Raw genomic sequence first — 14,744 nt, 5'->3', positions numbered from 1 at the left:
ACATTAGCAAAAGTGGTGAAGAAAGCAGATGGTGCCTGGCTATCAAATGATACAGCATCTGGGGTCCCACATGCTGGAAGATGAGAACTGAGAAACAACAAAACCCACATGGAAGAAGCACATCAGCCTGTAAGATGACGAGGCGGCGAAGGGGTCAGGTATCAGGCATCAAAGACCAAAAAATAAAAGAAGCCATAACATTATGAATGAAGGGGAGTGCAGAGTGGGAACCCAGGGCCCATGCGGGGGAAATTGGACATCCCCTTGCAGAAGGGCTGTGGGGAGGAGAGGAGCAAATCAGAGTGCAGTGTAGTAACAATGAAATATGCAATTTTCCTCTAGCTCTTAAATGCTCCCACACACACACACACTACCATGATCCCAAATCTACCTTACATATCCAGCTGGACCGGAGGATGTGTACAGGCACAGATAGGAACTGGAAATACAGTGAACCCAGGACAGATGAACCCCCCAGGACCAGTGGAGAGAGTGGCGATAGCATAAGAGTGGAGGGAAGGTGAGGGAGAAAAGGGGAACAGAGGACAAGGTCTACATATGGCCTCCTCCCTGGGGGACAGACAGCAGAGAAGTGGGTGAGGGAGACGTTGGATGGGGAAACATGATAAAATAATAATTCATAAATTATCAAGGGGGAGCGGCGAGGGAGGGGGAAAAAGGAGGAGCTGACACCAAGGGCTCAAGTGGAAAGCGGGTGTTGTGAGAATGATGAAGTCAACATATGTACTAATGTACAGATTGTGATGAGTTGTATGAGCCCCTAATAAAATGATTATTTAAAAAATTAAAAAATGTGCTGGAAAAACTCAGCTTACACCCAAGTATATATGGTAATTAATGCTGGGCATCTCATCAGGTGATCAGTGGTCATTTATGTTTTAATGGTCTTTTTATTGCTGCACTTACAAGTTCTTTATTTATTTAAAACTTGAGCCTTTTCAGATATGATTTGAAAATTATTTACTCCCATTCTGTAGTTTGTCTTTTCGTTTTTTCGATGGTGTCATTTGAACAACAAGCACAAATGAATTTTGAGAAAGACCAATTTAGCAATTTTTTTCCGCATGCTTTTTTGTCTCCAATCTAAGAAACCACTTCCTAACTCCTGGTCACAAAGCTGTACTAGCAGGTTTTCCTCCAAGAGTTGTGTGGTGTTGTTGGTCTTGCTCCATTTTGACTTCATTTGGCTGCATGGTGTGGGAAAGGTCCAACCCCGTGCTGTGCGTGTGCTGTCCACTTTCCCAGCATCATTTGCTGAAAAGATTACTCTCGTCAAAAATCAAACTGGTCATACATGCTAGTTGTTTATTTCTGGATCCACTGGCTTATTTGCATATCCTTATGTCAGCATCACACAGTCTTGATGACTGTCATTTTATAGTAAGTTTTGGAATCTAAGAAGTCTCAAATGTATTCTTTTCCAAGACTGCTCTGAGTATTCTGATTGTCTTGCAATATCATGAATTTGAATCTGCTTGTCAATGGCTGGGAAGAAAAGGGCAGCTGGGACTATGACAGGAGTGTGTAAAATCTGCAGATGGTAACAGCGATGTCTTAATATGAAATCTTTCCAAAAAATGACATTATCTTTCAACTAAGTCTTCTCTTAATTTCTTTCCATGACAGTCTTCATAGTCTTTTTAAGTCAAATAATATTTTTTTAAATACTTATATTGGGGGCTTTTACATCTCTCATCACAATCCATACATTCCTCCAGTGTGTCAAGCACATTTGCACATATGCCGCCATCATCATTTTCAAAGCATTCTCTTCCCACTTAAGCCCCTGATAACCGCTCCCCATTTCTTCCCCTCCCTCCCCCACTCACCTTCCCCCACGAACCCTTGATAAGCTATAGATTATTTTTCCGTATCTTACATCATCCTCGGTTGCCCCTCACCCCCGTTCTCATTATTCGTCCCCCTCGGAGGGGGCCATAGGTTGATCCTTGTGATCCATTCCCCTGTTCTCCCACGACCCTCCTCTAATCCTCCCGGTATCTCTACTCTCCTTGTTGGATCAAATAATACTTTAAAACAGATAAGCCAGACCTTGTAGTCTGGCAAGAATTGCACTTCTGTGAAACTTATTTTAAAATATTTTTTCCATTTTTTATGTTGCTTTAAATCTAATTGTCTTGAGCTTGTATCCAACAATCTTACTGACCTTGTTTAATAACTGTAACACTTTCTTGTAAACTTGCTTTTGGAAAAGCAAAGACTATGTAACAAAATAGCTTGTAGATGAACTAGTCAAGTTGCATGCTGTGAGTAGAGTCTACATTTAGCAAAATAGCCAAAAATTGTCAGTCAACATTATCCTTGAAACTTCAACAGCCATAAAGCAGAGCACACAAAGCTATGTCTACACAACCCCTTTCAATTGTATAGACATGGAATTTAAGTAAGAAGAACGGATTTTAGTCTTTGATTCCACACTCACTCTAAGTCCTTTTATTCTTTGGTCTGGTTTAAATTGTGCTTTTTTCCTTTTAAAATTTGCCAGACAAATTAGATCAATCAATTGGTTATGATTCTATGATGGTCATTTGGAGAGAAAATTACATCCTTTCCAAAATGTTATGCTATTTAAAATGCAAAAGTTCCCTAATAGTAACCCACCAATAACTGTACTAAGCTTTTTATTTGAACATTCAAGACAAGGCTGGTGCCTCTGTGGAAAAAGTCCAGGAATAATATCCAACTTCTGGATTCTGCCTGCAGTCTTCTGGGAGAATGAAAGGCTCCTGAGAAAGCGACACTTACCAAACCTCTCCTGAACCATCAGGGCCACCTGCTTTCCCACCTGAGTGCTCCCGGTGAAGGACAGCAGGTTCACTCGCTCGTCTTTGGCCATTGCTGTGCTGCATGAAAAAAGACATGGTCACCCAAGCAGGTAAACCCAGCCAGGGCAGCACCTCGTGGCACCCAACAGAAAGCAGTGACACAATGGCCCTTCCACAGTCAGTCAGTCAAAAACAAAAGGAAAACCACCTCAGAGGAGCAAAGGAGAGTTGTCATGAAAACCAAATACAGGTCTCCCAAGTAGAGCCATATAACAAGGCAGAGTAACCTTACACTGGCCAGGAGGAAGCTAAGGAAGAAAGACCTTCCTGTGCCAGGTGGGGGGCTGAGCACAGGGATCGTGGTGTTTCCTTTTATGTCCAGGAAGCATGAACATTCTCGTTTGGGGGGGGAGATTCTTTCTTTTCTTTCACTGATTGGTTGATTGATTGATTGCAGGCTCTTAATTCTAATGAATAATTCCTTTAAGAATTAAAAACTTGAAGGATCATGCCTACGCTAGGATTTCTACTTGCTTTAAAGGAATACGGAGCAGACACTACTGGTTTGATCCTCCTTGCCTGTAGTTCAATACTTCAAAGGGTTCGCTGTGATTCAAGCAGTGTAATCACAGCATCAATCTAGAGCACAGTTGAAAGACCCTGAAGCAATGGTCCAGGCAGATGTCCCAGGTTCAGCCCCACAATCCAGGACAAGGATATACTCAAGGTACCTGTTACTAATGCCCTCCTGCGCACCACTGCTGTAATTGCTTGAGCTATTCCAGACCCAACACAGAGGACTGCATGCTCAGGATATAAGAACAGAGTCGGTCAACAAACAGAATACTTAATGTATAAAGGGCATTTAGCTACACTACACACTGTCTATGTAGGAGTTTTTGTTTTCTAATATTTTCTCATTTATGTAACCAAAAAAAAGGCGAGGGTGGGTGGGTGGGGACGTATCATACCACCTTTCTGAGCTTGCCCAACAAATGCAGAAGAAGGGTGAAACTGCTGAAGGGAGACAAACATTTTGACCGCCCCAGGACGGGTGACAAGAGTGAACTCGTACGATGAGCTGGTAAAGCTCCTTAGCTTTCATCGGGGTTCTGAGATTTATGGTCAATTCTAGTTTAAAGAGAGATTGTGTCCCCAGGGTGTCCTCTGCTGGAAAAATGTAGGGAACAGGTGAGGCTCTCACGTGGGAGTGGTAAATAGACTATACTGTCTGGTCTGAAAGAAAACACCTTCATAAATCAAGTATCAGGAAGTTATGGGCTTCCCACCGTTACAGCAGTTTATTCTTTTAGGATGTAAGCACCGTACAATCACTAGCTCTGAGCAGTCAAAAGGACAATGTCCATTCATTTTCCTCCAGAGGCCATGCATTAATAAACCAAGCACACATTCAAGTCCCTAACAGTCCTAATCCCAAAGAAACACTGTAGTCACCTCCTCGTTCTAGTAGAGAGCCCTCGGGATCCTCAAGCTAAGGTTCTTCAACTGAGAGACACTTTAGACCTGGGACCTACCCAATATCTGCTCCACCACAAGTCATGGAACAAATTGCCCCAGGCAGCTTGTTGTCCTCCAAAACTTTGGCTATTATCCTAGAAAGGAAAATAAAAGAAATTCCTAAGTAAGGTAACTTTATCATCTCTTAAGTTTTTGAAACAGCAGGAAGAAATTTCAACCACTTGACTTCTGTATTTAACCCTTTGCCACCCTTTAAACACACAGATCTGGTTGCACCAGCTCGTATCAGAAATGAGGCTGTCAAACACTTTACCCACGGAAATAATTTCTATTAAATGCAGCTTAAGAAAAACAACCACACACATGCACACACATACATGCCACACACACCTCTGGGAGCTGGTACAAAGACACCTATTGGTGAAGAATAGCTGCTTCTAGGCCTCCTGCCAGGCTGGGCTCCCATTCAAATGCCCTCGCTGGGTACCTACTGTGTGTGGCCTGTGGATTTTGCACCTGTGAGTGATCTGAACATGTAACCAAATTTAGATTCTCCCTCCACTTTCCCTATCCCCTGCCAAGGACATTAGAGGGCCTTCCGTTCATCCGGCTAAAATGGGAATCACAAGAATTGTTTTACTTTTCTGGTTGCTTTGATAAAATCAGAGAATATTTTCCATCACCTAAAAAAATATCAGCCGGCAAATATTAACTCCTACATGAATATTTCCAACTCTTCAACAATATCCAAAGACAGGAAAAAGGTCCAGCAGCAATAACTGGGGATATTTAAAACTAATACCCCACATCAACAATATTTTAACCATCTACTTGATGATGATGATGATGAGCAAGTCGGTTCGCCATGCCCATGAGGATGGTTGTGCTCGTATTTCCTAGTCTTTTTTGTTTGTGAATTACCTGAGGAATCTTTCCATGTTTGTGCGTGCTGTGGATATCAGAGTTCTCATTTAATATTTCATTTGAAAACTCTTGCCAGGGAGGATTCTTACTATTCCAAAATCCTTCCAAGTACATTCTACCACCACTGCCCTCTAAACCAGTTGATCCATTCCTTAGCCTCTTTCCCTAAGACTATCTTCTAAGACTGAGGATTCTCACACACACCAAGTCCACCACAAAGAGTGACCAACAAGTCAACCCAGAGAATGCAGACCATGCAGCAGACGGAACCATCAAGGGTTCAGCATGACGCCATACGGGAGGGCACCCTCTTCTGTATTCTCACCAGCCACTAGCAGGATCATTGTCAGGCTGGCTTAAATGCTTGGCTAGAGCTATAGCGTTTTCAAAAATGAGTAACATTTTGAAAATCACAAGATGAATTATATTTTAAATAGCGTTAGGAGAACCGATGGATTAGTGCAATAACCAAGCCTTTCTTTCTGTTTTACCAACAATCTATATATTAAACAAAAGCCATAAAAGTGTTAGCTAAGTAGAACTCTGTCCTTGAAACCATTAGCTTGTTGAAGAGTTATAAAACAGAGCCCCTAAAATTGCAAGGATCCTTCCTCTTCACTGGAGATGCCGTCTATTTTCAAGTGACAGAGTAAAAAGATCTGCTCCACAACATCAACTTCACCTGTGAGAGTTCAGGCTCCACAGGCACGTCAATAGCTGGCACATCTCCAAAGGGTTACGTGAAACGAGATGAAAAGTTTTGCAAATTGCCAAGTGACATAAACCGTGTGAACATAAAAGCTAAGAGAGACGGAGATGATCTAAATTCCACATTTAAATTAATATGTCACTGGACCACTGGGCAAGCGCCTGTCAATCACCCTTTCAGGATTCTTCCAGACCCAGGAAAAAGAATGTCGCCCACACTCACTTTGTGACAGCTACACTGATGAGGGACGTCGTGGGAGCTCCTTTCCTTGAGAGAGAGAGAAAGGAATTGAATGTTAGAAACAATGCCTTTTATTAAAAAGGAAATGTCTTTAGGAGAAAAAATAGCTCTGTGTAATTAAACTAATTCAAACCAAGTCTAGCAATTGTAATAGAAAACTAGCCTGCAGTTTGGTGTCTCTAGGACTTAAGAGACTATGAAACTTATTACAACGATCACAAAAACAGCGCCGAGCAAGTTCTGAACTTTCTTGCCGCAAGGGTAACAGGAACTGCTACCCTAACCCAGTGACGTGCACGTCAGGCCCGTGGACCTTAGACGGCCCACGAAACATCAACATCGGCTAACATCACACTCCCCACTCACCAAAAAGCAGCAGTTCCAGCCATCACATGAAGCATGAGTAATTCAATGTTGGACCAGCACGGTCCATAATGGAGGTATAAACATCCACATGGGCTTGGAAGAAAAGAGGGAACCTACCCCTCAATAACCTCCAGTACATTTAATAATCTGATTGAAACAATCAACACCTTGCATTCCTCAAACGTTCCATAGAAGGCTGAGGACCCTCCCTGCCCTGTCTCCCCTCCCAAAAAATAGTGGTCATCAAGTCATGTCAGATTCATGGCAACTCTGCGTCTGACAGAATAGAACTTCTATGTTTCAAAGGGTTTTCAATGACTGATTTTTTTCTAAGAGGTTACCTAACTTTAATTTCAAGGTGCCTTAGGTGTCCTCAACTTCCAACCTTTCAGTTAGCAGACAAATGTACTGACCATTTGAACCACCCGAGGACTGGATTACAACTAGCATTTTTGATTGGATGACAGGAAAACTTGACCATCTGGCAGCATAGTCCCAAATCCTCAACCATCCCAACAAGCCTTGTTGTATACAGACAATCTCAGAGTACATTCAGCTAAGTAAAGGTTGAAATCAATGGGAGAAAGATGAGGCTTTCTACTCCCGTAATCATCTACTGTCTCAGAAACCCACAGGAGCAATTCTGTTCTGTCCTATAGGGTCACGAAGAGTTGGAATCAAATCAATGACAGTGAGTTTGGGGTTTTGTTAGTTTTTAAATCAATACATAGCCGCAGAGCACATATAAAACCAGTAAATTTTAGACGAAAAAGTAAGGGCAAGCCAGTCAGGCCTAGTTTTCAATAATAGTTTACCTAGTATAATAACAAAGGCACAAACAACAAAGACAAGAGAAATGGGGAACTCCTCTACCACCCCCAAATTAAAAACTTTTTGTCAACAAAAACTTTTTTTAAAAAGTGAAAAGACAAGCTGCCGAGTAGTTGGGAGAATATCTTTGGAAACCATACTAACCAATATATATAACTTGGAAACAAAAAGACAAATAACTCAATCATAAAATGGGCAAAGGACTTGAATAGACATTTAACCAAAGCGTGATACTCACAGCATCCGCCTTCCCACCCCACTGCCATGAAGTCCATTCAGACTCGTAGCAACTCCACAGAAGGTTGACAAGGCTTTCTGAACATTTCTGAAGCAGACAGCCCATCTTTCCTCCATGGAGCAGCGGAGAGGTTTGAGCTATGGATCATGCTGTCAACAGCCCAATGCTTGTCTGTGGGTGCTGCTGCCTTAGACACCTGACAGAACTGCAAACACTGCTCCATAGGATTTCCGGAGCTGTAGATCAGGGGGAGAAAGATGGGGCACTCTCCTCCCGTATAGGGTCACAGTCTCAGAAACCCATGGGGCAGTTCGACCCTGTCCTAAAGGGTTGCTATGAGTTAGCATCAACTCAATGGCAGTAAGTTTTGTTGGTTTGGTTTGGTTGTTTAGACCATAGGTTCCCACGTTTATTTGGCCTTCCACCCCCCTGGTAACCATACCACTGAAGACAACCTACGTGGAAACTTTTAAAATAGAAATCGAATTTGTTGTGTAAACGTTCACTTTAAACACACTAAAATATTAATAAATCTATCAACATACAAATGAACAGATCATGATATGTATGTTATTACAATCAAATAATATTAAGGAGCCATAAGGAGAAATAATGTTCTGATACGTGCTACAACATGGACAAAGGTTGAAAACGTTATGCTTATGTGAACCAAGTCAGACACAAAAGGGTCAACACTGCCTGAGTTCACTTACATTGACTATCTAGACTAGACTAATGCGTGCAGTCTGTTTATGACAAAGGTGGAGCACATAATGAATGTTACTAGAAGCAGTGGAGGGAGAGTAAGTGACTACTCTTTATGGGGTAATGAATTCCTAGTTAGGGTAATGCTACCCAACACGCTGAACGTTATACATGCCACTAAGTTATATATGCACATTGGGTTGAAGTGGCAAGAGTTTTGCAAAATATATTTCACCAAATAATATTTTTAATGTTATTTAAATATAATTTTTAAAAATACATATCAGCATTTCAAAATGGTGGGCTTTAATTAATATATGAATTTTATTAGTATACAAAGAAGGAGTCCCTTGCAGTGCAAATGGTGAACACAAGTGGCTGTTAACCAAGAGGTTGAAGGTTGGAGTCCACCCAGAGTCAACTCTGAAGAAAGGCATGGTCATCTACTACACACCCCACCACCACCACCACCCCACACACAAAATCAACCCTCGAAAACCCTACTGAGCACAATTCTACTCCAACACACATGGGGGAGGGGGGGCATTCAGCACAAGCTGGAACTAAGGTTATTGTTTAGTAAGTTGAAACATTTCAACATCTTTAAAATGCGTTTAGTCGTTACCTAGAAAGGGTCACTTTGTCATCTGTTTACTACTAGATAAGGATGTGAGCGAGTCTCACCAAAGGCAGACGTTCCCACAGATCATGGCGATGGCATTGTTCCAGCCATACACGGCCACCGGGAAGTTGAAAGCAGTGATGATTCCAACCAGGCCTACGGGATTCCACTGTTCGATGAGTGCATGGCCAGGTCCTGTGGACGGGGACAGAGGAGACACACTAAAATCCAGACAAACTGATCGAAAATGTTCTGAAATATAAAATTCACCAAGATTGGATCATGGGAATCTGCCAAGGTACTGTGCCAAATAAGGACATGCAATATACACTGAAAAAGACTCCCCAATTCTTTCAGCAAGTAGGGAATTTGTAAATAATAAATTAATTAATAAATAGACTATAATATATAAAATAATTTACCGATTATAAATGTAGTATAATTCCCATCATAGGCATTTTATGAAATATAGGAAAGGCAGCAATACAAATTATCAGTCATTCTGCCCCAGACATAACCATTATGAACCACGGTGCGAATCCTTATCCCTGGTGCTTCCCAGGCAGCTGTATGGAGGACCCTGCTTTGCTGCAACCATTGGCAGAAGCTCCTCCCCTCAGCATTAGACCCTCCTCAGAGTACACAGCTGGTCTTGGCAATGGAGTTTGTAACAGGGAGAGAGAACTGACTAACTACATGGTTTAATGGTTAAACAGTTGGTTACTCACCAAATGGTTGGTGGTTCAAACCCATGCAGAGTGTCCAGGAGAGAAAGCCCTAGCGAGCTGCTCTCACCAAGACAAGATGCTATGGGCAGCTCCCCACTGCCACATGGGTTGCTGTGAAGTCAAAATCTACTCTGTGTACACAAGAACAACACCCTTACTGCTCAGTGAGAACCGTGGCTTTGACTCATGGCAGAGTAGGACTGTGCTCCATGGGAGCTGCCACGGCTGACTTCTCAGAAGTGGACCAGCAGGCCTTTCTTAAGAGAGACTATGGGAGCCCTTGAACCTCCAGCCTTCCAGTTAGCAGCTAAGTCATGAACTGTTTGCACCACCCAAGGACATATTACTTCCAGAAGGGTACAGAGTAGCTAGGGAGCAGGAAGGGAACTTTCACCCTTTATTCTTTGATTCCTTTTGAATTTGTGATGCATCGATTTTTTAAAAAGAAAAAAAAGTCATTATTAAAATAATTTAGACATAAGTCAATATAAAGTTATCTGAGAAGTGTGGGGTTAAGGTAGGGAGAGAATCTTCCTAAGTATGATGTTTAAGACATGCTAATAATCCACTGCTATCAAGTCGATTCTGGCCCAGAACACCCCTAGATAGGGTATCCGAGGCTCGGTCATCTTTACGGGAGCAAACAGCCTCATCTTTATCTCCAGGAGCAACTGGTGTCTCTGAAGCACAGTCCGACACTTAACCAATATGCGCCAACGATCTACCAGAATTAGCTTACCCTTTCCCTTACCATATGACAATTACATCATTTCTAAAATTCCCTATTGATAACACAATGAGCATCTTTACATTATTGAGTTAAGTTGTTATCCAGATGGGTTGTGCAATTCACAACGCCAACAGAACCTGAGAAAAAGTGTCCCCCCACCCATGTACTTTTCAGAACCCAGTTTCCTCTTTAAAAGGTTCACAATATGACACTACCTGTTGGCTTTTTCACTGCTTAGTAGTAAGATTAAGGAGCTGAGGTTGTAGTGTCAGGAGCCTGCTGGCGTAGTGGTTATGTGGTAGGTGGCTAACTACAAGTTCAGCAGTTCAAAATCACCGGCGGCTCCAAGGGAGAAAGATGGGGCTTTCTATTCCAGTAAAGCATTACAGTCTCAGAAACCCAGAGGGGCAGTTTCACCCTTTTGAGTTTCTATGAGTCGGCATGGACTCGATGGCAGTGAGAATCGGATGAACACTGGACTGTTAGTCGCAAGGTTAGAAGTTCAAGCCCACCATTCACTCTGAGGGAGAAAGATGGCGGTGTCTATCCCCTGAAGGAGCTAACAACCTTGGAAACCCTGTATAGGGTAGCTGAGAGTTGGAACTGATTTGATGACAGCAAGTTGTGGTTTTTGTTTATTTATTAGTGACATTAACCATACGTTCATAAATTTACAAACCAAAGCCCTTTGTCCCTAGAAATTTTTTTGTAGTTCTTTCTATTTAAGAATAGAAAACAGAAAAAAAAAACACAAAACAGTTTGCTTACGTGACCTCATGACTTACTTTCAGAAGGCAAGATGGGGCCCCCAATCATTCGAGATAAGCCAACCGCATAATCACATATATCCACGTATTCTTGCACTTCTCCCACACCTTCTACTAAGATTTTACCCATCTCCAAAGACACCTAAAAACAAACCAAGCCAAACAGCATTTTTGCAACATGTTTTAAATATTAATTTTATTTTAAGTGGGGGAGAGGGAACTAAAATATATTTTGCATCTGTTTTTGTGAAGTCAATAAAATGCAAGAAAGTTAAAAAAGTTTTTAAAAAAATGCAAGGAAGTCTCCATCTTAAATTTCTAAAGAATTTAAAAATCTAAGAGTTGCCTGCATTTTTTCCTGTCTACCTGTTTGCTCTTTCCTCCAGAGAAGGATTATTGAAATCCACATATCACTTTCTTTAAAAATTCACACTAAAAAAAAAAAAAAGCACAATATTCCAAGCAGAAATGCATAACATCCTTCTCTCCCATCTGAGGATTGCTGTTTGCTCTGAGAATACTTTACCAAGCTTCCGAGCATTTGGATCTTCTCCCGTAAGGCATCGCCGATCTGCCGTACTATTTCTCCTCGTTTGGGAGCAGGGATCTAAGAAAGAATGATAAAATGGTTTCCCTGATCCATCGTGCCTGTTTGCATCTGCAGTACAGTGTTAGATAAGTGTACTGTAGGAGAACAAAGTACCAGCATGGGGAGAAACCCCTTTGATCACCTCAAGACTCGGTAATCCGGCACATCCCCAAACCAATACCAGGGACCCAGCTAATGGGCTCAGCAGGAAAAGGAAACTGTCCGAGCACAGAGAGAAATTCCGAGAGTAAGCAACCTTTGGGGTGATACCAGAAAACTCCGTATCTTAAAACACTTCTTTCCTGCTTCAGCTCCCAGAGCTGTTTTGCAAAGGCAAAATGGTCGTAAGACCAAACCCTTGACTCAGCTTGCTTATACACTGGTATTCACGACATTCAAGCCAGGCCATTTACTCACCCAACATGCGAGCACAGACACTGTGAGGGGAGTAATGCTAGGGAACCAACCAACCACTGGCTGTGAGTCGACGTGAGTCTGGACAAGCGCAGGAGTGACCGAGCAGAGCTGTCCAAGGGCTTTTCAACGGCTCGTTTTCAGAAGCAGGGCACCGCTCTTTGTCCTGGAGCGTCTCTGGGCGGACTTGGAGGTGAACAGCCAGCTGTATGAACTGTTTGCCCCACCGGGGACCCTGAATGCTAAGGCTGGCAGAACAAAGAAGCTGGGCACAGGCCTGGCCGACAGGTATGAATAGTGAGAAGAACCCACAAAGAGAAAGACACAACGGAGGCAAACCGAAATGCAAACTACCTTTCAAAAACGAAGCTTAAGTCAAGCAGGGTACAGAGATCCAAAGACAGTGTTGGGTGAAAGAAAAGCTACTGACTGAGATAATATCTTTGGAAACCATGTCTCTGACAAGGGTCTAATAACCAAAATACAAGAGAGCTTCAAAAAGTTCGTGGAAAATGGAATTAAAAGAAAATGGAATTTTTTCCATAAGCCTTTGCGTTACCTCATATATATAAAACTTCAGCAACGTAACAAAAGTACAAATAGCCCGGTGGTAAAATGGGTTCTGAATGAAAATGTAACCTCAGAGGACATTCAAATGGCTACCGAACAAAAGAAAAACTATCCAACATCCTTAGCCATCAGCGTTGCAAATCCAGCCCAGAATGAGGTATCCTTTCACTCCCAGGACAGGGCAAGTTTTAAAAAATAACAACAAATGTTAGTGAGGATGTAGGAAAACTGGAACCCTTATCCCTGGCTGGTGGGAATGCAGTCAGCAGTACCACTGTTGTGGTAGTACCACCGTCGTGGAAAACCATGCAGCTGTTTCTCAGTAACCTACAATTAGAACGATCATAACACCAATCAATCCCACTCCTAGTTACATAGGCTCAAAGTATTTGAAAGCAGGGGTTCAAAAAGAGTTGGATATTTAAGTTCCTTCACAACATAAACAGTCATCAGATGATGCATAACAAAACATACAATGGACACTGAAATCCATCCTACTCAGTCAGGAGGAGAAAGGGAGTCCTGATACATGCCACAGAATGGAGGGAGTTTGAAGACCCGATGCGAAGGGAAGAAGCCAGGAACAACAGGGCAACTACTACCTGCCCTCACTCAGGTAAAACGATGAGAGGAGACATTTCTTCGTGTTCTCCTGGAGCGGGAGGTCACGGGAAGGAAATTCTCCCTGGTTACGGACAGGGCCGCACAGGTCATCACTCGAATTATGGCCAATAAAGTATACACTGTCGATAAAGTATACACTGTGGAAAATTGAACTTTCAGGAGTTTTTGATACATTTGCAACAACAAAGGATGGTTGCACAAGTTGCTCATGGGATTGGGCTCCTTGGTTAAGAGGTCTCGCGTCCAGGTTTTAAGAAACACCAGAGTTCACTGCTGTCGTGTTGCTGTTTGAGCTCCTAGTGTGAGACGTGTGTGAATGGAGAAGGCAGACTCACACTGAGTAAGAGAGGCTGGAACCCCAAGGTCAACTTGAGTAAGGTACAAGACAGGCCATCCCTTACATACCAGAGAAATAGTGTGATCATCTCAGGAGTATCCAGAACAAAGAAAAAGGCCCAAAAAGCAGCCTAGAGAAACGCCAGCATTTAGCAGTCCTATAGACAAGGGAATCTCATTCATCCGTTTGTCCTGTTTCCGCGGCCTGTGTATTGTTTCTCATACTGTGCTGGCTTATGTGTTGCTTTGATGCTGGAAGTTGTGCCACTAGTATTTCAAATAGCATGGTGAATAGGTTTCAGACGAGCTTCCTCACTAGCACAGACTAGGAAGAAGAAACAAGTCGTCTACTTCTGAGGTATTAGCCACTGAAAACATGAGAAAACAACAACACTGCGTTAGGAACAACTTATCTGATGCAGTGCCCAAAGGTGAGCCCATCGAATTGGAGGGCACTCACGGGGGAAGCATTGCCTCCTCAACGTAGTCGAACATAATATGAATGAAGCAAAGCTCCCAGAACCTTCATTTGCTGGTGATTAAAGGGTGAAGATGTCACTGTGAGGACTCAGGTAGGTTGGGACCTGAGGTAGTTTATTGTGCCAACCTGGCCCACAAACACGTGGGGTTAATTGAAGGGCAGAGGGATAAATGGCTCAGTGAGCCTCGCCTTTCTAGTTCTCAGGTCTCTTGCTTTGTGATGGTCGCACCAGGGTGCAGCTGCCTTAGTCAGTTCCCTTTAGCTGGCAAGACTCACTTCCTGCAAGACATCCCTGAGGAGAAGCCACATGAACCTACCCCGATGCAACCCTGGGTGCTGGGGCAACCGTGGAGACCCTGCCAGGGCTGAGATGCTTACACATTCACTGACTTGGCTTTCTTCCTGCAGCTGGAATCATTGCGTCTGTTTTGTGAAATGGAGGAGGACTTTTTGGATTGGTGTCGGACATATGGACTAATGTTGGACTTGTGGGCTTGGGCAGCACTGGGTTGGGATGTTTTCTTGATGTGCACTTAACCTTTATATAAAACTCTCTCATACATATGAGTTTCTGTGAATTTGTT

At 42.8% G+C, this 14,744-nt stretch overlaps 1 protein-coding gene across 1 annotated transcript in view; it reads right to left on the bottom strand.

The window, feature by feature from the left end:
• ALDH7A1 (aldehyde dehydrogenase 7 family member A1) overlaps positions 1-14,744 on the bottom strand; it is a 33,368-nt gene that overhangs the window by 13,142 nt on the left and 5,482 nt on the right. Inside the window, exons 4-9 of the mRNA XM_013004497.2 lie at positions 11,673-11,753; positions 11,165-11,288; positions 8,984-9,116; positions 6,142-6,186; positions 4,343-4,420; positions 2,788-2,885 (exon numbers count right to left, since the gene is read on the bottom strand). Coding sequence (XP_012859951.1) covers positions 2,788-2,885; positions 4,343-4,420; positions 6,142-6,186; positions 8,984-9,116; positions 11,165-11,288; positions 11,673-11,753 — 559 coding nt within the window. The remainder of the gene's footprint in view (positions 1-2,787; positions 2,886-4,342; positions 4,421-6,141; positions 6,187-8,983; positions 9,117-11,164; positions 11,289-11,672; positions 11,754-14,744) is intronic.

Source organism: Echinops telfairi, unplaced genomic scaffold, assembly GCF_000313985.2.
Source record: "Echinops telfairi isolate 266 unplaced genomic scaffold, ASM31398v2 ScPeMD7_7469;HRSCAF=8507_1, whole genome shotgun sequence".
Classification (NCBI taxonomy): domain Eukaryota; kingdom Metazoa; phylum Chordata; class Mammalia; order Afrosoricida; family Tenrecidae; genus Echinops; species Echinops telfairi.
The sequence above is the reverse complement of the archived record's forward strand: the minus strand, read 5'-3'. Positions and strand labels throughout refer to the sequence as shown.